The 24,694-nt window shown below is 33.7% G+C and overlaps 1 protein-coding gene across 1 annotated transcript in view; it reads left to right on the top strand.

Moving 5' to 3' along the window:
* Positions 1-24,694, top strand: part of LOC149806438 (delta-like protein D) — a 41,275-nt gene that overhangs the window by 11,734 nt on the left and 4,847 nt on the right. The window contains exons 3-6 of the mRNA XM_089979824.1: positions 10,024-10,141; positions 14,678-14,841; positions 15,915-16,114; positions 20,227-20,568. Of these exons, the coding sequence (XP_089835950.1) occupies positions 10,024-10,141; positions 14,678-14,841; positions 15,915-16,114; positions 20,227-20,568 (824 nt within the window). The remainder of the gene's footprint in view (positions 1-10,023; positions 10,142-14,677; positions 14,842-15,914; positions 16,115-20,226; positions 20,569-24,694) is intronic.

Below are 24,694 nucleotides of genomic sequence, written 5' to 3'. Positions count from 1 at the left end.
AAATACGATAACAATAGTTGATGTATTTGTATGTATGTATGTATGTATGTATGTATGTATGTATGTATGTATGTACTGAATTACTATATATATATATATATATATATATATATATATATATATATATATATATATATATATATATATATATATATATATATATATATATATATATATATATATATTAAACGTTTTAGTCAGTACAAAAAATGAATGGTGACCAGTAGAAAGTCGAAAGTTTATCGAACAGTCTATAAAATCTTTACCTTGAAAATATTGGAAGGCACGAGTTTGCGTGTACCTTGAAAATATTCAAATTCACGAGTTTGCGTGTACCCAGAAAATAAAATTCACGAGTTTGCGTGTACCCCGAAAATATTAAAATTCACGAGTTTGCGTGTACCCTGAAAATATTAAAATTCACGAGTTTGCCTGCATCTTGACAATATTAAAATTCACGAGTTTGCGTGTACCCCGAAAATAATAAAATTCACGAGTTTACCTGCATCCTGAAAATATTAAAATTCACGAGTTTGCGTGTACCCCGAAAATATTAAAATTCAAGCTGTTTGCGTATACCCTGAAAATATTAAATGTAACGATTCTGCGTGCACCCCGAAAATATTAAAATTGACGAGTTTGCGTATACCCTGAAAATATTAAAATTGACGAGTTTGCGTATATCTTGAAAATATCAAAAGATACGAGTCTGCTTGTGGACTGTACTTAATCTTGAAACTGTTGTACGAAAATTTGGAGAACAGATTTTATTGCAACGTTGTTTATTAACCAGTGAAGCCTTAACTTTATACACTATGAGACAGAATTTTCTGTATTTTTTCTTGGCAATCTGAAGCTTATCGATTATAACTGCGCAGTTTTCATAGACTTTGACGAAATCTTGTGTTCGTGATATTAAAAACATAAATCGTTTTAGTAACAGTCTTGGTTTTCAAGGGATAATCCAAGTATACATTTCTCTTTAGATCTTCACTGAGGATAAAACTCTTTAGCATTCAAATGTTTGCTGTCTGTTTTATATATCCTCTTGTTATATGTGGGACACTGCAAATGTCTTTCAGATTTCTGTGTATTTTATATATCCTCTTGTTAAATGTGGGACACTGCAAATGTCTTTCAGATTTCTGTGTATTTTATATATCCTCTTGTTAAATGTGGGACACTGCAAATGTCTTTTAGATGTATGTGTATTTTATATATCCTCTTGTTAAATGTGGAACACTGCAAATGTCTTTCAGATGTCTGTGTATTTTATATATCCTCTTGTTAAATGTGGGACACTGCAAATGTCTTTCAGATTCCTGTGTATTTTATATATCCCCTTGTTAAATGTGGGACACTGCAAATGTCTTTCAGATGTCTGTGTATTTTATACATCCTCTTGTTAAATGTGGGACACTGCAAATGTCTTTCAGATGTCTGTGTATTTTATATATCCTCTTGTTCAATGTGGGACACTGCAAATGTCTTTCAGATGTCTGTGTCTTTTATACATCCTCTTGTTAAATGTGGGACACTGCAAATGTCTTTCAGATTTCTGTGTATTTTATATATCCTCTTGTTAAATGTGGGACACTGCAAATGTCTTTTAGATGTCTGTGTATTTTATATATCCTCTTGTCAAATGTGGGACACTGCAAATGTCTTTCAGAAGACTTATAGGTAATAAATTTGCTTTAATACAGTCCTCGAGAATGGCTGTTATGAAAATAAAATCTAGGTAAGTGATATTTAAAGCCCATATTGATAGTGATAGAAAATATTATCTTGATTGTAACAAGTGCATCGCATGTGGGTGTTCGACATTAATAAAACGTTCAGTCCGTTTTCCAGAAAATGTACATTTTGGATCTTTAACATTGGAGTAGAACAATAAATCTCCCCGCCATTTTTGTTTGTCTTTAAAGGTTTTAGTTTTCATCGCGAAATACTGAGAGAAATATAAATTTAGAACTGTATGTGTTTGCTCTCTTCTTAAAACGTCCTTAAAGTCTGGGTACATAATTGTATGACGTCAAAATTCATGTAGGCGTCCATAATTTTAGAATTGATTATCCATTTCGCTAAATAACAAGAGAGGAAAAGAAAACATAATTAAAAGAACAGAAAAGCAATCAAACTGCATATTTACGATTTTCTTGAAAGTTTATTATTAATATTTTTTTCAAAGATACCAATGTGGGAGTTAATTTTAAGTTTTTATGTCTGCTTGCCTAATATAAACAAATACTTGAAGATGTCTGCAAATTAATTAAATAGTTTTCTTCCTTTCTCTCGCCTCCTGATTGATCATCCAGCTTGTCTGTCTACACTCTCTTGGTATATGTATTAAAAATGTATCCGAATAACAAAGCTGATATAAAATAAAATGTATTTTTTTTTTAAATTATTTACTTATGTTCATTGACAGCTGTCCGAATGCAGTTATAAGGCACATGTTTGCACATTCGGCCCAGACCGTAAACTTGTACCACAAGAAAGATCTCGACAAACATCTTATATCACATGCGAGTTTTTGTCGCGACCTTGTTAGTGGGAAGCAAGACACAGCAAACACATTTTCGACGGCTTTGGCAATGTTGACTTTTAATAAGTCTCTGCCAGGTGTATTATTGTTTTGACTTTATGCGCTCTCTGGGGCAACGGGTGGCCGAGTTGTCTAAAGCGCACTCCCTTAACGATCACCGCCATCTCACCTATGTCCGCTTGGCTTTGGGCCTCTGGCTCGGCCAATGTGGATACTTTAAAAGGTTTTCTAGCAGTTTTCGTGGGTTGGTGGTTCTTCCCAGGGGTTTCTTGGGTTCTTCCTCCACCAGCGGTATTGGCCACTATATACAGGCTTTCGGCTACTGAGAAATATCGTTAAATCTATAACAATAATATATCTACTCTCTAAGCAATAACTAAAACAAAAACTGCCAAACGCTCTCTACGTAATTATTACACCAACAGTCATACACGCACTTCGCAATTACTACAGCACACTCTTAGTCTATACATAATCACTCTTTAAGAAAACGGTCACTCTGAATGTAATTACTACAGCAAACAGTCATATTCACTATGTCAAATACCATAGCAAGCACTGTTCGACAGTCTCTATGGAATGACTACAACAAACACTGTCAGATAGTCTCTGCGTAATGACTACAACAAACACTGTCAGACAGTCTCTACGTTATGACTATATCCAACAGTTTCAGACAGCCTCTACGTAATTACCACAGCAAAAGCTTCCTGGCACTAGTTACGTAATTTCTACAGCAAATCCTGCCAGGCACTCAATACGTATTTACTATAGGAAACAGACACTTACCACATAATTACTACAGCAAACACTATCAGTCTCTACGTAATTACTTCAGCAAAATAGGCCAGACACTAACTACGTAATTACTACAGTCAATACTGCCATGCACTCACTATGTAATTACTAAAGCAAAAAGCCAGACACTTACTACATAATTACTACAGCAAACACTATCAGACAGTCTCTACGTAATTACTTCAGCAAAATAGGCCAGACACTAACTACGTAATTACTACAGTAAATACTGCCATGTACTCACTACATAATTAATACAGCAAACACTGTCAGACACTAACTAGGTAATTACTACAGTAAACACTGTCAGATACATTATTATTATTCCCATCCTCTTGGCAAAAACAAAACGGACAACAGTGGAAACATTTTAAGTGTATTGGATGATTTGACAAGTTTTAGAACGAATGTGGATTCATGCTAATTATAGGAACTTTCAAAACTCTGACTAACAATTAATTTAATTTGTCTCACGTCAGCAACAACAAAAAAAAGCAAGTTGCTAATCGCTTGCACGAGGATACAAGTATATGTAACCAGTGCCTGATTAAGGCCTTCCAGGGCCCTAAGCACTGAACATTTTATGGTGCCCCCCCCCCCCCCCCGGGAAACTCCCCAAAACAATATTAAAAGCTTAAAATAAATAATTAAAATACTCGTACATGCAGATCGAAATGGTCATATATAATCCATCCGATTTTATCATCAGTGAATTCGAATTTTTTTCTGGTGCCTCTGTTGGGCTTGAGCCCTAATCACGTGCGTAGTGGGCTTAGTGGGAAATCCAGCCCTGTATATAACACAACGAATTTTTAAGTAAGTACTAAGGCTGATAAAACTATGATTAATTAAACTATTGATTACACAGAGAAATAAATCCATTTTTTTTAGATAACAAGAGCGAAGATTAAAATTTGTTCTGGAAAAGAAGTGTGTGGGTTGTGGGTGTGGGTAGGGTGGAATGTGAAAAAGAATCAGTTGATCCCATCAAGCCAAACATTAGTCATTTTCTTTCGACATTTCTAAAATGTTCTTAAGCAAGCAATAAGAATATACTTACAAAACTATAAAGACTGAAGACAACACTATAACTTTACCTTGAAAATATTTATTTAAAAAAAAAACAAGAGTTAACATGCACACTGTACATGATCTCTGATGACATAAGTAATATTAAATTTAACGCTTAGATTTTCGGAACAAGCTTTTTCACCGTTTTGTTTGTTTGCATTTGCATATCATATTTAAGTAGAGAAGGATTAACTCGTTTTATGTACTGCGAGATGGAACAAAGTTTTAATGACCGGCCATATGACGACGATGACAGTACTTCAAAATGACATAACTATTGAGAAAGTTTTATTTTTGTTATCTTAGAAAGATGTAAACTTCATTAGCACAGGTTTAAATTTTATAGAGATAATCGAAGTGTGCATCTCTCTTTAGTCTTCAGTGAGGATAAAACTATTTAGGATTTGTGCGTTTGCTTTCTGTGTATTTTACATATCCTCTTGTAATGGGTAGGGCACTGCAAATGTCTTTCAGATGTCTTATCGGTAATAAATTTTATTTGCAATAGTCCTCAAGAATAGCTATCATGTAAATAATATCAGGGTGACGTGATTTAATGCCCATTTTGATATTGGATGCTCAAAATAACAATATAGAGTGTTTTTCCATAACATATTCAAATTTTCATGCAAAACACTCAGTTACCTTCTCTCTCTCTCTCTCTCTCTCTCTCTCTCTCTCTCTCTCTCTCTCATATATTATACTCAAACTTAGATTACTAGTTGGCGAGTGCACGCCATGAACGGAACTCTTAGCTTGATTGATGAAAGCGCATCGCATGCGGATGTTCAAGACAAATAGAATTTTCTAAACGTATGCAAAAAAACACATTTCGGATCTTAGGCACTCAAATACAACAATAAACCTCTCATATGCTGTGTTTGTTTTAAGAGGTGGCGTTTTGCCAAAATTCAAAACGATTGTCAACGTGAAGTACTGATATATATTTAGGACTGTACGTTTCTGTCCCTTCTGACACGTAAAGCTTCGATGAGGTCGGGGTGCATAATTTTATAGTGAATTATCATGTAGGTGTTTCTCTTGTTTCAGAATTGATCACGATTTTCTAGTAGTACAACACGTCTAGAAATCTTCTTATTAAACAACAAAACGTTATACAAATATAAAAAAGAGATAAGAAAATAACCAAACAATAAAAATGCACAATTATTCTATTATTTCAAAACTTTTATATTGTTTCCGCCGCATATCACAAATTTGAAATGAATTGTAAGCAACACAGGCAGGCCTCTGAATTGTAAGCAACACGGACAGGCCTCTAAATTGTAAGCAACACATACAGGCTTATGACTATGAAATAGCTTTCCCGCCCAGCTAGAGACAGAAAAGAACAATACTGTCTTTGACTTTAAATAATTTTCATCCCATCGTTCGGCTTCTGGATGATTATGCTGTTTTAGCTGTCTATACTTCTTGGAATATGTCTATAAAATGTATTCGAATAATAACACTGATATAAGATCAAATTAAATCAAGAACATACAATGTCACCAACACACACACACACGCACGCACGCACGCAAGCACACACACACACTTTTGTTATGTGGTCCTTATTTACTTGTATTCACTAACAACTGTCCAAACAATGTGATAACTCAGCTTTTATACATTTGTCCAAAACGGAAACATATACGTCCGATATAGCTCGACAAAGATTTTATATGTGCATTTTTTATCTAGCCCATATTAATTAGTAGGAAGCAAAACAAAAAAGTCAACTTTCTATCGACGGTGACTGTGCTCAATTATAATACCTTTATGCACTTTGTTAATGATTATTCTCATCCCCTTGGCAAAACACGAACAACAGTAATGAAAAATGGAAAGTCTATTCCACGATTTACCAAGCTTGAGGACAAGTTTGGACTCGTGCAAGTTCAAGGTGCGTTCAAACCCCTAAACTTTACAATTAACTGAAAATGCAAACAAACATAAAATAAAAGTTACGAATTATTTTTATGTGGATCGAGATATAATACATAGCATAGAATCTATCAAGGTAATGTACTGCAGTTGATAATAATAACATTAATCATTAATAATAATATTAATCAAAATATTATTGTTTTTATTAAAAACGCAGAGAAATAAATTGTTATTTGATAATAAATGAGTGGAGACTAGAAAATTCTTTCTGAAGAAAGAAACCCGCACGTGTGTGTGTGTGTATGTGTATGTGTGTGTGTGTGTTGGGGGATCTAGAAGACTAATACGCTACAAATGTCGGATGAAAAATAGACGTTGGACAGGATATTAATCATTCTGTTTTGACATTTGTACAACTTATATTCGTTTAAACAACACTCGATAAAATACATCTTTCACACACACACAACACACACACACACACACACACACTGATATATCACATCTGTCCGCATGGGTTTGAGTCTCAGGCTAGGCCAACCTGGGTATGTGAGAACAATTGCCAGTAACTTCCCGTGGTTCTTCTTGTGTTTTTTCCAGATTCTTTTTCCACCAAATATACTGGCCGCCATGTGTTTTCTCGTGCTGAAACAAAGGGGTTAAACCCCTTCGAAATCTGAATGCTAATTGACAACTGGAGAACTTTATACCATGAAAATGATCAAAGCCAATATACTGCATTTAGGATGTACTTGACATTTTAGGATGTACTTGACATTTTACACTTCAATGCCTGGTTAAAGGCGAAGTAACTGAATTTACTCCAGGGTCCGAGCAACATACTAAAATGGTACTTTTCGAGGGTGGGGCGTATTGTTGCATTGCTCCATGGCCTTAATTCGTCCACTTTAACCAGGCTTTAGCAATAGTAAAGTTCACGTTCATGTTTTGAATTATTATTTTTAGCATATCATTTATGTACTGTGAGGCAGAAAAAAAAGTTATGATTACTTCACCATCTGAAACGTTTTGACTATAATAGTTAATTTTTTACTTGACATAAATATTGACAAAGTCATGTTTTCATTATATTAAAAACATATACTGTATTAGTACCAGTCATAGGTTTCAAGAGATAATCTAAAGTCTGCCTTTTTCTTTAGATCTTCAATGTCTTTATTGCTGAAAGTGCACAGCATGTGGGCGATCAAGTTAACTAACATAGAAGATTCTATTTCTTATTAAATAAAGCTTACATTCTGGACCTCTTACATTCAGGTACAACAACAACAATCCCCTCCATTTTGTGTACCTTGAAAAATTTTGGTGGCATTTTGCCAAATTTCAGAATATTTGCCAACAAGAAATACATTTTTGTTATCAACGCTTCTTGGACTACGTATCAAAGTCCATCTCCCCATTATCCGAATAATGCAAATGATATACGACTTAAAAAATATTAAATGATAATTGTATGCATTAGGCCCAAATCTGTGAGCGTACACAAGTGCTTATTGTTCGACAAACATCATATATCGCGTTTCGTGTATTTGTCAATCCAGCGTTAGTGGTAAGCACGACATAGCAGATACTTTTCGGCAGAGTGGCATTTTGTTAAGGTTTCGGTTAAAGTCTTTAATTTGTGTATATTTCCTAAACCCCTTAATGGATTCGTAATATTTTTGGCATGGTTCATTCTACGGCATGCGCTGTCATCTCTTTCTAGAAAGGTTCAACGTTCTAAAAAAATCTACATTATGTTTCATTTGCTGAAATTTCCTAAGTCTATTTACTGTATTGTCCTCATAAACGATATTACAAACGATGACGCTATGGCAATTCATTCTGCGACATGCTTACTGGACCATACACTTTAGGGGTCAATGTCACAACATAACAAATTATGTTAAGGTTTTGTTATTTTCAACACAAAAAAAAATTAATACATTTCTGAGACCCTTTAATGGCTTACTACATATGAAAGTACAAGAATTTCATCTGGGCTCGACCTGCAGGTCCTGGTCTTCTTTTCTAACATTGATACTGTTTGGTTCCATATTATTACTTTTAGGGATAAAAGGGTTTATGAGAAAAATGCGCATCGTGTATTTTTTGTCCTACACTGATTCAATAAGCATTTGATCAAAAACATAAAATTAGGACATACTCATGAAAAGAGAGAGAGAGAGAGAGAGAGAGCAAAGTCACACATGGAACTTGTCAAGCTATAGTATATATATACATCTTTGTGCCAAATGTTTGTCAATTTTTTTTACAAAATCTCATAGACTTCTTTAATGAATGATATTTTTGAAAACTTTTTGGTAATTGAATAGCACATTGGATTTGGTTAAAAACGTTTTGGTAATTGAATAGCGCACTGGATTTAGTTAAAAAAAAGATATATTGTTCCATATTTCCTATATAATTACACATCAAAAATCACCAGCTGCTGGCTTCTATTAAACCCTCTGCCTTACACCTCGAAAATACATTACACTATCAACACCCCAAAGACTTTGCATTGCAACTGTGTATGCTGTTACAGACAGGCCCAGCCCTAGGATGTGTAGGGCCCAAGGCAGCAAGTGATGAACGGGACCCAAAGCAAAATAATTGCATTGCGGAGTTGATTTCCTGAAAGTGCATGGCCCAAGGCAGTTGCCTGATGTTCACTTCGCTTTTGGGCCGGGCCTACTAAAGAGACATTGAATGTTTGACTGCCAAATGTTTGTTGTTTTAAAATGCATAACTAATTGCCATCTTATCTTGAAGTTATTGTTGGGGGGTTGGGGGGACATATAAAAATATATTGTGGGAAACAAGCAATCCTGTGCTCCAGGTGCAAAACTGTATACATGTACTTGAAAATCCATTAATTTTACTAATTTTGATTGTAAAATGTATTCAATTTTTCTAGTTGTATTATATCTGTCATGTGAAAGCATTTTAAGAGTCATTTCAATGAAGGTCACTATCAGTTATAATTTACAGAAAACAAGATTGGGGTTGTTGTTGTTTTTGTTGTTGTTGTTGTGTCTTGTGGTATAAATGTGAACCAATCCAGTAAATAGAGTTTGGAAAGGGATTGTAAATATCAGATGTTTTTATCACAGGACACACAGACAACTCTAACCCACGTACATTCCAATTATCCTAGTCTATACCAAGTTCAACTTACCCATTTTTATATTTGGTCTTGATTTCACTGGTAGCAATTAAAACCAATTAAAACCATTTAAGCAGGTAAACAAGAGCTTTCATTTATTTCTGTTGTTCTTAATCTTTGTATACTTTTATTTCCTCAATGTACCCCCCCCCCCATTATTTGGAAAGTAGGTGAGTCTCACAAACAAGTAAAAATCTGATTGGGATTGCCTCTTTCAAGAAAAGGATATATACTGGGTACATAACATTATGACTTTTTGACTAGACTCTAAAATACTAACTTTGACTTTTATGAGTAACCATCAGGCTGCTATAATGAGAGATCAGGGTATCCATCAAAGATGTCAATATGAGATAAAATGGTATACCCATCACTGTTCCTGACTTGTCTGTCCAGCTGTTGTCTCATTTTATGAATAGGATTGAATTTTATAAATGTGTCTGTCATAAAATAATAACTCTTGCACATGTACCAGTAGTGTGATACATCAGTTTCTTGTATTGTAATTTGGTACCTTCTTATTCAGGATTGTTCTCATTTATTTCAGTGGTACAGGTTGTAGCTATGGTTTGCAATCTGTGACAGGACCAGAAGACAAAAATGAGATAGTTTTTCCCAACACTGGTAGTACTTCGGCGTTCAATTTTAAATTTGAAACATGGCCTGTAAGTGAATTTAATAATCTGCATTGCTAAATGTAGTTATATGTATCATAATGATGATAGTGACTCTTCTTCTTCTTCTTCATCTTCTTCTTCTTCTTCTTGTTCTTATTATTATTATTATTATTATTATTATTATTATTATTATTATTGTTGTTGTTATTGTTGTTGTTATTATTATTATTATTATTATCATCCCACTTCACAGCTTAATGGTGCTTTTTTGGCAGGAATCTTTTTTCTTCTTAAATATGTTGTCTGATCATTACACATTAGGAATAACTAAAGTATGGACGAGATTTGGTGTCAGTGCCTCTTTCCAAGGGGAGATTACTCCTGTCTGACTTCCATCTTTGGGAGGGAGGGATTTGTGAGGTAGTGGTTGCACTCCTTTTGTATTTATTCATCAGGTATGTATTAAAGAAACATTTTAGTCCAAAAAATTTTTTTTGGGTGGGGTGGCCACTTGCTGTGGCCTTAGAACTCAAAGACTTTGTGTGGACTTGTACTCTTACTCTCCCAAAGAGTGCCATACTCTGTATGTCTGACTTCAATGGTATTTCAAGCTTTATTTTATGAGTTTCTGGAATATTACTGTAGGTGCTTCCATTGCAACCAGTACAAACTCTGTGATGATTTTCAGAATTTATAAGTTAATTCTTTGGCAAGGCCACCAAACTTCTTGCATTTGATGTTTGAGTTCCGAGCAACTACTGCTGTGTCTTATCATGTAAATATGGTTCCTCGTTATCAACCATGTATTATGTCAAGCATTCTGTGCTGTATCCATGTGGTCAAGCCTTCTGTGCTGTATCCATGTGATCAAGCCTTCTGTGCTGTATCCATGTGGTCAAGCCTTCTGTGCTGTATCCATGTGGTCAAGCCTTCTGTGCTGTACCATGTGGTCAAGCCTTCTGTGCTGTATCCATGTGGTCAAGCCTTCTGTGCTGTACCATGTGGTCAAGCCTTCTGTGCTGTATCCATGTGGTCAAGCCTTCTGTGCTGTACCATGTGGTCAAGCCTTCTGTGCTGTATCCATGTGGTCAAGCCTTCTGTGCTGTACCATGTGGTCAAGCCTTCTGTGCTGTATCCATGTGGTCAAGCCTTCTGCGCTGTATCCATGTGGTCAAGCCTTCTGTGCTGTATCCATGTGGTCAAGCCTTCTGTGCTGTACCATGTGGTCAATCTGGACAATGAGAACCAACAGGATATTAGTACTTCATTCTATTTCTGAGACAGCTGCCAGTGTGCTGCTATACATACTTTGTTGTCTCAAATGTTATTACTCACAATCAGCTAGCATTTTATTATTAGTAGTAGTATTATTATCAGTCTGCCAATCCATTTTAAAGACAGAAATTTCTGCTCTTTCTCTGTACACAACCAATGGTTGAAAATTCTGAAGCCACAGGTTCAGAATTCAGAAGAATTTAGCTCAACCCAACAGCTTTCTATGGCTCCAAGTCCTTTGACTAAGTCTTCATAAATCAAAAATTGATAAAAAGTCACATTAAATGCTAGGAATTTCCTTTGACCCAAGGACCCAGATCCTGAGGCAGCAATCAACTGTCTGGATGCATGTTTTTCAATCCCCTAAGGTCCCTGGGATGCAGCATATTTTCCTAGGATTTCTTGTATTTTTTATCAAGCATCTGATAAAAATATAATACATTAAAGGTTTTGCCCACATATTAACACCTTTTCAAGGAATGATTGATTGATTGCCCCAGTTAGTACATATGCATATGTTGAAACATGTGTCTAATTAGACCCTAACAACATTAAGTAATTTATTCAGCAGTGTGCCACCTAATTGCATGGCAGGTGCTTATCTAAGACTGTTGTTAAGTTTTGTGGCTTCTGATAGATTAAATAAAAGATTTTGTTATTAAAGTGGGTATTTTAACCAATATCATTTTAATCTTGATCATGTACATTTCCTGACCTTGTTTGCTTTGCAAGCCTAACTTGAACTAATCCAATAACATCTGTAGCTCATGAGATAGACTTTTCCTCACATAATTTTGTACAAGTTAAGTCTCTGGCCAGTCTTAGGTATAAGACTGTCACTAAATTAATTCCTGTAAGGGAGGAGAGACAAAATTTGAAACAATTTGACCATCAAAACCAGCATTTTAAAAGGTGTTCAAAATGAAACAAATTGGAAACGGTGTTGACATATTTACAGAATCATACAGATTTACAGGTGTTGATCTCATGTATCAAACATTTTTCTGTGATGATTTTTATGTTAATAATATAATAAAGTTAAATAAATCAACATTTATTGTGTGTTGCCTTCCATAACTGAAACATAATTTTAATTGTAACCATTTTTTGCTGTATGTCAGTCTGTTTTTATGTTAATAATAAACATCTATTAAATGAATTTGTGTTTCTAGATATCAGGATTCTCACATTTACAACAATAAAATGCATTGATTGTCTATCTGTGTGTCTGCCCCTCTCTTCTGTGTTGATTTATCAGCATGGCATACATCCACATTTAATCAAAACATCATTCTTTTGCAAAAAATCTGTTCACAAACATTATAAATAAAGAAAAGTTTTCTTTGATCCTTTCTCTGATTTTCCAATGGAAATAACTTTCTCTGTGCAACTTGATATAAAAACAATTCTCTGTGCAACTTGATATAAACAAAATTCTCTGTGCAACTTGATATAAAAATAATTCTCTGTGCAACTTGATATAAACAAAATTCTCTGTGCAATTTGATATAAACAAAATTCTCTGTGCAACTTGATATAATAATAATAATTCTATGTGCAATATAACCTAAAAAAAACCTACATTGTTGTTGTTGTTTAAAAAAATGTTAAATTTTTGTATTGCGTAAAGTATAGCTTGTATCATATTGAATTCTTACCCTGGTGCTGGCATATTGTTATTTGGTCAGGGATTCCTAGGATTTTCCATAAAACCCCTCATTTTTTGAGCCAGGAGTATGTTAGTCGCAACTTTGAAAATCAAGAGTTATCCTTGAAAGCATTCTGAATACCTTTTCATGATCTGGTTTTCAGTAGTCAAACCATATATGATAATCTGATATTAAAAACAACTAGTCTCCTTACTTATATGTGTCTCAAGACTTTATAAATGTTTGTTCCAAAAGTCCCAGACCCAGAGATTCAGGACTTTATAAAGTCCCAGACCCAGAGATTAAAAACTTTATAAATGTTTGTTCCAAAAGTCCCAGACCCAGAGATTCCAGACTTTATAAAGTCCCAGACCCAGAGATTAAAAACTTTATAAATGTTTGTTCTAAAAGTCTCAGACCCAGAGATTCCGGACTTTATAAAGTCCCAGACCCAGAGATTAAAAACTTTATAAATGTTTGTTCTAAAAGTCCCAGACCATGGCAGAGAGATTAAAAGATATATTTCAGCTTCTGCTCCTTTTAATTAATAACTAGTAGAGATCACTTTGTTTATTGCACAAGAACCTTAAAAAGATCCCTACCATCAGGTGAGGAAAACTTACTTGCTATTACACTGAGCTGATAAAACGTATAGGGTAGGAAAAAGTGAGATGAATATAGAATGGAAATTATATTTTGAAATGTATAGGGTAGGAAAACGTGAGATGAATATAGAATGGGAATTATATTTTGAAATATATAGGGTAGGAAAAAGTGAGATGAATATAGAATGGGAATTATATTTTGAAATGTATAGGGTAGGAAAAAGTGAGATGAATATAGCATGGGAATTATATTTTGAAATGTATAGGGTAGGAAAAAGTTTGATGAATATAGAATGGGAATTATATTTTGAAATGTATAGGGTAGGAAAAAGTTTGATGACTATAGAATGGGAATTATATTTTGAAATGTACAGGGTAGGAAAAAGTGAGATGAATATAGAATGGGAATTATATTTTGAAATGTATAGGGTAGGAAAACGTGAGATGAATATAGAATAGGAATTATATTTTGAAATGTATAGGGTAGGAAAAAGTGAGATGAATATAGAATGGGAATTATGTTTTGAAATGTATAGGGTAGGAAAAAGTGAGATGAATATAGAATGGGAATTATGTTTTGAAATGTATAGGGTAGGAAAAAGTTTGATGAATATAGAATGGGAATTATATTTTGAAATGTATAGGGTAGGAAAAAGTGAGATGAATATAGAATGGGAATTATATTTTGAAATGTATAGGGTAGGAAAAAGTTTGATGAATATAGAATGGGAATTATATTTTGAAATGTATAGGGTAGGAAAAAGTGAGATGAATATAGAATGGGAATTATGTTTTGAAATGTATAGGGTAGGAAAAAGTTTGATGAATATAGAATGGGAATTATGTTTTGAAATGTATAGGGTAGGAAAAAGTTTGATGAATATAGAACGGGAATTATATTTTGCTAAAATAACCTGAGGTTTTGTTTGTTCCAGGGCAAAGATTGCAAGAGCCGTATGTCAAATTAATGAACATTTTTAAAAATTATCAATTCCCTTTTAAGACACATATACTGTATTATTTTGTACTAGTAAATGTATTTTGTATTTGAACAGGGAAACACTTTGGTAAAGATTAATGTAACTGACATGGACAGTGATGGAAGTCAATTGGTGGATTATTTTGCCTTTAATCACTCAGGGATTGCAGGATTTAATTCCAGCATTACAACTCCAATGTTGTATAATATCACTGGTACTAGAACTAAAAGCACAACACGGTGAGCCCATATATTTTCATTCTGCAATTTTTTGGAACAATGTATCAGAAATTTCCAGCCTTTCTTATATTTCAGTCTTACAAATAGAAGATAGAAATATTGTTGTCAGGGTAGGAATATTATTGTCAAGGTAGAAAATTTTTGTCAGGGTATTAATATTATTGTCAAGGTAGAAATATTGTTGTCAAGATATACATATTTTTGTGAAGATATAAATATTCTTGTCAATATATAAATATTGTTTTCATGATATAAATATTGTTTTCATGATATAAATATTGTTTTCAACATATAAATATTGTTTTCATGATATAAATATTCTTGTCAAGATATAAATATTCTTGTCAAGGTATAAATAATGTTTTCAAGATATAAATATTGTTTTCAACATATAAATATTGTTTTCAGATATAAATATTGTTTTCATGATATAAATATTCTTGTCAAGATATAAATATTCTTGTCAAGGTATAAGTAATGTTTTCAAGATATAAATATTGTTTTCAACATATAAATATTGTTTTCAGATATAAATATTGTTTTCATGATATAAATATTGTTGCCAAGATTGATATAGCTGGCATAATATAATTCCTAAGCTTCTGAGATATAGAATAATAATGAACTGGAATTTAAATTTCAAAATCATAGGGTCATATAACCACACAATTCAGATTCAATTTAATTCTTTAGTAATCAAGATAATATGTGGTAATTTGGTCAAAATAACTAGAAACAGAAATTATAAATTGATGTTCTGTGCAAATGTTACAAATGAATCCAGATTGTATGGAATTGTCGGTTATGTGGGAGCCTATCATACAAATGGCCATTTACATGTCATGTATGTCTTAAGTAGCTACAAGTGGCCCCTTAAATGAATGCTTGACAGACATTCAATTATTCTCTTTAATGAAGGTGTTAAAACTGTCTGTTGAAGACAAATGCTTAATTAGTTGTCCTTTCAAGCAGATTTATCTCAAATCTTATCTAATGAGTCTTTTACCTTCTGAAGCAAAAACAGACAGCACAGTTTGATGGAATCCAATATCTGTTGATTTTTATTTTTTTAGAATTGTGTTCGGGATTGCTGTGTATTGTGATCAACATTACTATGGACCTCAGTGTGCAACCAAATGTGTAGGCCAGAATGGTTGCAATGGACATTACATCTGTGATGAAAATGGTCATAAGATATGCTTACCTGGATGGGATGGTGTAAACTGTACCATCCAAATTTCTGGGGGAGAGGCAGACTGCAGCATCTATGAAGGTAACACTGTATAAGCAGGATAATTTGACCTTTAATACTGAGTTGAAATTTATTCCAATAAATGACTCTAAGAGGTTAAATAGTATTAGGTTGATGGCATGGATTTAACATTTTATAGTCTATTCTCAAATAAAAAATTGCCAGAACCAAGTATGTATGCATGTATGTAGGGTTTAGTGGTATCTCAGCACAATCCATGCAATATAATGAAGGACAAAAGTTAAGCTCTTCGTATGTAAAAGTAATAATTTATGAAAACTATTTGAAAGATAAACCTTTGAAAAAGGTATAGATGTATATTACTAAAAAATAAAGGTAAAAAGCATTAAGATTAGGCATACAGAATAAAGGTAAAAACCATTAAGATTAGGCATACAGAATAAAGGTAAAAACCATTAAGATTAGGCATACAGAATTACAGTAAAAACCATTAAGATTAGGCATACAGAATTATGGTAAAAACCATTAAGATTAGGCATACAGAATAAAGGTAAAAACCATTAAGATTAGCATACAGAATTATGGTAAAAACCATTAAGATTAGGCATACAGAATTATGGTAAAAACCATTAAGATTAGGCATACAGAATTAAGGTAAAAACCCATTAAGATTAGGCATACAGAATAAAGGTAAAAACCATTAAGATTAGCATACAGAATTATGGTAAAAACCATTAAGATTAGACATACAGAATTAAGGTAAAAACCCATTAAGATTAGGCATACAGAATTAAGGTAAAAACCATTAAGATTAGGCATACAGAATAAAGGTAAAAACCATTAAGATTAGCATACAGAATTATGGTAAAAACCATTAAGATTAGGCATACAGAATTAAGGTAAAAACCCATTAAGATTAGGCATACAGAATTAAGGTAAAAACCATTAAGATTAGGCATACAAAATAAAGGTAAAAACCATTAAGATTAGGCATACAGAATTAAGGTAAAAACCATTAAGATTAGGCATACAGAATTAAGGTAAAAACCATTAAGATTAGGCATACAGAATTATGGTAAAAACCATTAAGATTAGGCATACAGAATAAAGGTAAAAACCATTAAGATTAGGCATACAGAATTATGGTAAAAACCATTAAGATTAGGCATACAGAATTAAGGTAAAAACCATTAAGATTAGGCATACAGAATTAAGGTAAAAACCATTAAGATTAGGCATACAAAATAAAGGTAAAAACCCATTAAGATTAGGCATACAGAATTATGGTAAAAACCGTTAAGATTAGGCATACAGAATTAAGGTAAAAACCCATTAAGATTAGGCATACAGAATTAAGGTAAAAACCATTAAGATTAGGCATACAGAATTAAGGTAAAAACCATTAAGATTAGGCATACAAAATAAAGGTAAAAACCCATTAAGATTAGGCATACAGAATTAAGGTAAAAACCATTAAGATTAGGCATACAGAATTAAGGTAAAAACCATTAAGATTAGGCATACAAAATAAAGGTAAAAACCATTAAGATTAGGCATACAGAATTAAGGTAAAAACTGAGACCATTAAACTGTAAGGTCAAAGAGGTTTGGCATAGATGTTAAAAATTTAATAAAAGGTACATTAGGAGAAGTCTTAATGCCATCCATCATTCTAGTGTTAGTTTTTATGAAGGCCACTTGCCTTTTGGGATAAAAAGATTTTCAGCAGACTAATTTTACGTGCAACTAGCAGGAAACATTTTTAGTAATTTAGCACTAAATAAAGTATTCCTTCCCTATTCAGTGGTCCCTTTTAGGTCCCATTCCAGTTTATTAATATTCTGTTAAAAAAATACCTTATTGTTAAGTGGTCCCTTTTAGATCCCATTTCAGTTTTGTAATAGTATGTATGCAGTACCTCAGTATAAAGGTGACTTCCTCTGGGGCAGTCCAATTTTTTTCTCTCACATAAACACCATTATAATTAGGGAGTACTGTAATTACATATCCAGGTCATAGGGGCACAGCAGATGGGAGATTAAATTTTCTGCTACATTCTAAGAGAACATATTATTCTACCTCTGCATCAAGATTGCAAAACCTTATAATGATCTTATTTCTATCTCACTGTCTTTCTGTCTACATTTCTTGTAACCAGCATGGCTTGCATTCCTTGGACACAGTTTTTAACCATTGGGTAGGTACACTTCTTTATGCATGAATGTATGCCTTTTACAGGTTTCATTATTTCAGCTCTATTTATGTCAGAGATGCAGATCTTTTTTATATTAATTTGGACTTTCATCTTAAAATTAGCCAGCTGAGCTAACAAGAGACATCTCTTGTGAAGATTTCCTTCATAAATATGGTTACCATTGTTAAATACAGAAATACCTTTGAACAAATTCTAAAAATTTCCCTAACACAATTTTGACAGAAAACATACTAACATGAAGGTATTTTGAATTTGTACAAGCAATGCAAATCTAGCATTGGATATGGCTGTCATTACTACAAATATAATCTTTAAGTTGCTGACAAACCACATTTCAGAATATAATCAAATGTGACAAAAATCATTAATGATCAATGTTATACAGTTGATTCTGATTTGCCCTCCGATATGGTCACCTTAAATAAACAGAAGAAACTGTACTGTCTTTGCAGAAACTAATGAACATAATAAGATCAAAATTTACAAAAATCATCTTTACTAGAACAATTTTCTAGTTTTTACAAAATGTGTTGATCTACCATCCAGTCTGACTGCACTAATAAAAATAAAAACAAAACCTAAAATGATTCCTCAAAAACTGCTTAAAAGAATCTGACAGAAAGCATCATTGCATAAATCATCTTTCACTTTTGCACAAGGGATTCTGATTCATTTTTCCAATGTCCAGTTTTGTTGGAAATAGAAGGAAAAAAAAATAAATGACTTCTCCCCAAAACAGAAAGCATACTGACAGAAGGCCTACCATCTCTGCACAAAAAGGATGCTAAAGAGTCATCTAAACTTGCTGACATTACTAAAAATCTAAAAATATTTAAATGTCAGAAAACAGAATACTAACTTTGATTTCTTAACCAAGAGCCTGATTTTAGGTAGTGATCTCTGGCTTGTTTGGGTCTCTTGTAACCACCACACTATTTGAACCACTCAGTATCAAGATACAATTCAGTGCTAAATCTTGATTTTAAAAGTGGATGTGCCTTTTAAGGGTTTTGTGTCTTCTACATTTTTTAGATGTTTTTGTCAACTTCATATTTTCACTTTACAACTTTATAACCAGCATGCCATCTATACTTGCTATAAGTTGTCTAACTGCAAACAACAAAGATCCTGATCTGCCTTAGTATAATGCATCGGAAGATCAGGGTATATCAAGTTTGTTTGACTGATTATTCCTAACAAACTGTGCAGACTCAGATCTACTGGTGCATTATGCACTGGCAGATCGGGGTCTATGGGAATATACAGTAGTTCTGAAACCATTGAGCATGTCCTGATGCAGGATGCATAGGGGTTTCATATCTTCTGCTTTTTTTGAGTTATGGGCCTTCTTGATAAGAATTCCACATTTCTTTTAAATTGTGCTTTAATGTGGAATCTGTAGAAACTCTGTTGCTCAGATTTATTATGGTTTTTCTGTTTCAAGTGGAGGCTACTGCAGTCCCATGATGTAGACAAAGAGGAACTTAATGAACAGCTTGTAAAGTTAAGACTATGATGAATGACGAGAGAGCTCAAAATAAGCTAGGCTTGTTGCTCAATGAATGAGGAGAGAATTCAAAATAAGCTAGGCTTGTTGCTCATTGAATGAGGAGAGAGTTCAAAATAAGCTAGGCTTCTTGCTCAATGAATGAGGAGAGAGTTCAAAATAAGCTAGGCTTGTTGCTCAATCTTCTTAACTTCTTTATTGGTTTTATACATTTTCCATAATGATGACTGCAAACACTTGTTAAAATCAACAGCTTCTAATCAGCTGGTCTATTGAAAGATATAATGATTTAGGTTCTCTAAGAAATAATTAGTTCAAAATTGGTGAGAAAGGTTAACAAATCTGTCACAGGTCAAGTTCTTCCTTTTTCTGCACATCCTAAATACTGCCTGTCTTCAGAAAATGAGTCTTTTTGAAATTTTTCTACAGACCTATTATATTCTCTTACAGACCAGAGGGAATTCATTCCAAGTGAGTGGACTGGTAGCTATAGTTGTCCATTATGGGCTAACGTTTCTCTAACACTCAATGTGACAAAGTCTGAAAACAGAATCGAAGTAGCAGGAAGTCTTGTGTTTCTTGCATTCAACCTACCTTTCTCTGGCACTTATGCAAGTGTTGCCAAATTCCTCACAGTGCAAACCACAGGAAATATGATCAGTATAGGTGGAAAAAACTACTCATCCATGGAGCTGAATTTATTTCTTAAAGATTCTGTCACCATGAATGGGTCCATTGTGTTCCTTGGGCCTATGCAGACGACATGTGCCCTCTATCTAATCCGTCAAGCAGGTGAGTTCCTTTGATGAAGCATAAATAACATGTATGTTCATAGCACATATTGAAAAGTCATCCCAGACATATAGCACAATACATATTGAAAAGTCATCCCAGACATACAGCACAGCATATATTGAAAAGTCATCCCAGACATACAGCACAGCATATATTGAAAAGTCATCCCAGATATACAGCACAGCACATATCATTGACAAACTATTTGAAGCATACAGGTCATACAGTATAGCATTTACCATTAATCAGCTGCCATTCCAAGCATTTGTGTCATATGGCATGGCATATATCATTGATGAGTCATCTCAAGAAGAGAGAATGACAAGACAGAATTGTGGATGCCTTAATTATGCTGCATATAGTCATTTTACAAAAGTACATGCCAATATCTCAGGTATTTAAAGTGTGCTTTTCCTATGTATGTTAAAAAGGGGTCAGTTACAGAAAGATATAAAGTGCTGACTAGGAAAGTAGGACTGAAGTAATTAACTTATACATTAAGTCTTTGGATGGTATATGTTTGTCATGGATCTTTTGCTTTCAACTTTGAAGGCTTCACTGACAATTAAGCCTAGCAGAGAAGTTAACTACAATTTATAATCTATATTAAATTTATGCTGTAGATCAGTCTGTGATCAGTATTTTATTGTCTCATCTTTTTTTTAGAAAGCACTAGACATAAGATCATGATGTCATAAGTGTCAACATCAACGCAAGGTTAAATATTTGTGCATGCCTATGTAAAAGATTTTGTGCAAGCTCATAATTCTGCCAAGAGGAGATGCCGTATTTTATAGGACTCTTTGGTTTCATGAAGAGCTTATGCATTAAACCTTTTATTTTTGTTTTTGTTTCAGTATACAAAAAGCAAAATCGTAATGTTTGTGTTAATGTTGTCTCAAATAGCATGCCAAATTCATGGAACAAAGGTTGTGGGTTCAAATCCTTTCTAAGTCAGTCTGGATTGGCTGCTGTGAATTGTTTCTGTGCACAGCACTTTACACCCATAAATTATAAATTTTTACACTTTCGCCTAATTTCTGCATTCAATCTTTCATCACTTGGCATTTATTTCAGGAGAACAAATCATAAAAGAACTTCTGACAATAAAATTATTTCGGCTAGCTGTGGTATGGAAACAAATTTGACTGTTAAGTTATATCATTAACAAAGTATTAGGATTGAGAAAAACCTTTCAATGACTTCCCGAAATATCTGAACAGAATTTGACCATTTTGGACAAATTATTTTGCCAAGAAGGCCTTTCAGGTCATACAGATAATGCTGATTCATCATTAAATATGGCCACTGTTACTAAAATTAGAAAGAACATGACAGTGTCCTAGCATAACAACATTTCCAAGTTGTACAAACGATGCACATGAGCCATGAAATATGACCACTTTACTTAAAACAAAACAATCAAAACAAACTTAGATGACTTCTTCTCAAAAAATGCTTAATAGAATTTGATCAAGTTTGATATGCATAATATTATGGCTTCAAGGCTTAAAAATGATGTAGATTCACCATCAGGTATCACCACCATTAATAAAAATAGAAAAACCTTCAAATAGTTTCTTCTACGAAAACCATTACTCAGAATCTAACTAAATTTGATAGAAAGTATCCTGGCAAAAAGAACTTTTTATTTTATATAAATGATGTTAATACACTGTCAAATATGGCTGATATTACTAAAAACAAAGCCATTTAATAACTTCACAAAACTGTTCAGCAGAATTTTACCAAATTTGACAAAATGCATCCTAGCTTGATTGCCTTTCAGAATTATAAAATGATCACCTTGCATGACTTCATGTAGTTCAAGTGTACAAAATGGTATTATCTACAGAACACAAGAGAAAAACACTGTGACAGCTACACTGTATAAAACAACATGTGTCTTACATATACAGGGGCTGAACAGTCTCACATGGTTAGATCATATTATCTGTAAATGTAGACAGGATGAGAACACCCATGCTAAAGGCATTTATATGCTGACATCTACACCAGTAACTAGATGTAGTACCAAACATGAAAGTGTTCCTAAAGTATTTGACCTAAATGACTCAGGCAATAAAATTAACACCCCTCCAGAGTGTCAGGCAATTACACGCTCCATAAATCATGACCACAGCAGTGATGGCTTAAGCCTTAATGATTTCTTCATGTGTGTACATCAAAAAACAATTAGGAAATTGGAGACCCAAATCGAAGAATTAAAACTACAGTTACATGCTATTAAATCAGCACAGGGAAAGGTTAATGAGCAAGTAACCTCATGTGAAACAGCAATTCAGACAGACTCCCAAATATCAACAGTATCAGATGCTCAGACACAGACAATCCCAGTACCAGCCAAAAGAAAATGTAAAATGACCATGCAAATAAAAACTGATGCCCAAAGTAATCCTGCATTGCAGACAACAGTATCCCCCTCTCAGTCATGTCACACACCTGCAACAGCAATAAGTGTACATCCATGGCCCGCAGTTCAAACAAGTCTGTTACCTTCACCAACAACTGCATTTCCCAGTGCTCAGACAAATGTGTCAGAATCAACACAAGTAGTTCACACAACTGAAACACCAATTTCAGCACCCCTTCCTCCAAGATATGTGTCTGAAATGCAATCCAGAGTCCAACACACGACATCACAAGCCAGGAAAGATAGGACTCTAATAATTGGCTCCTCAATTTTGAAAAGTATAATACCAAGGAGACTTTTTAAAACAGATGTACAGACTTTAAGAGGTGCAAAAATCAACAACATCACTGACAGAATAATGAACAGTGACCTAACCAAATACAAGCAAATTATTATTTTAGTAGGTGGAAATGATGCCTGTGAGGGAAGGTCACTAAATCAACTCAAAACAGATTTTGAAAGTTTATTGTATGCTGCTAGATATTGCAGCCCAAATACATGTAAATTAATGATATCGGGACTACCTCCTTGTGTGGACACCAAGGCCAAAGAAATAAATGATCTGATAATTGACTTATGTGAAGATTACAACCTACAGTACATTCCACAATACAAATCTTTCTTCATTCAGAATCAGGATGTCAACCTTAGTCTCTACCACAGAGACAAAATTCATCTAAGCAGAAAAGGAACCTCTCAGCTACTGAGAAATATTAACATGTATGCCCCTATTTTCAAGCACTTTAATGAAGAGTGTTGTCTCAACTGTGGAGAAACTGGGCACATGACACAGGTATGCCATCATGGCAAACAGATCGAGTGTTTTAGGTGCCATAAATATGGACACAAACAAAGACTTTGTCCATCAATGTATACATATTAGGAAGCAGGCAAAGAGGAGAATGCCAACGCTTCATTTACAAAAAAACTAAATGTACCCAGTGGGACTCTTGACTCTAACTATTCAATGGACACTATTGTAGATGCAAATGTAAATGGATTTTCAGGGTTTGTATGTGATTTTGAAGATGCTAATATACATGAACATTTAAATATAGAAATAGGATGTCAGAATGATAAAAGTAGTATGGAGACAATCTCAGTGAGTACCCCATTGCATGATGACATACATGTAATTGATATGAAACTAAATACAAAAGGTTTTAACATAGGTCACTTAAATGTACAAGGTATAGTGGGAAAGATAGACCAGATTAAGTTAATGTTGTCTTCCATGGAAAATAATATACATGTTTTAGGACTCACTGAAACCAAATTAAATGCTAACCACAATGATGATCTATTTCACTGTCAAGGCTACAATAAACCATTTCGTAGGGACAGAGAGACAGCAGGGGGGGGTCTTGTTGTATACATTAGGGAAGATGTAAATGTAAAAAGGCAACTTGACTTGGAGTCACATGAAATTGAGAGTATCTGGGTGGAAATTTTTCAAAATAATGCAAAATCTTTCCTAGCTGGTTTCATTTATAGACCACCTTCCTCCAAAGCATTTTGGAATGATAACTTTTTGAAACAAATAGAAAATGTTCTAGCACAGGAGAAAGAAACATATATACTCGGAGATATAAATAAGGACCTTCTCAATACTCAAATAAGGAACAACTGGATGGAATTTATTGAATGATTAGGCCTAGACCAGCTGGTAAATGAGCCTACAAGGGTAAC

This window comes from Sinohyriopsis cumingii, chromosome 1 (genome assembly GCF_028554795.1).
Source record: "Sinohyriopsis cumingii isolate HCF-2022 chromosome 1, ASM2855479v2, whole genome shotgun sequence".
Lineage (NCBI taxonomy): Eukaryota > Metazoa > Mollusca > Bivalvia > Unionida > Unionidae > Sinohyriopsis > Sinohyriopsis cumingii.
This window is presented reverse-complemented; position numbering and strand designations above follow the sequence as displayed.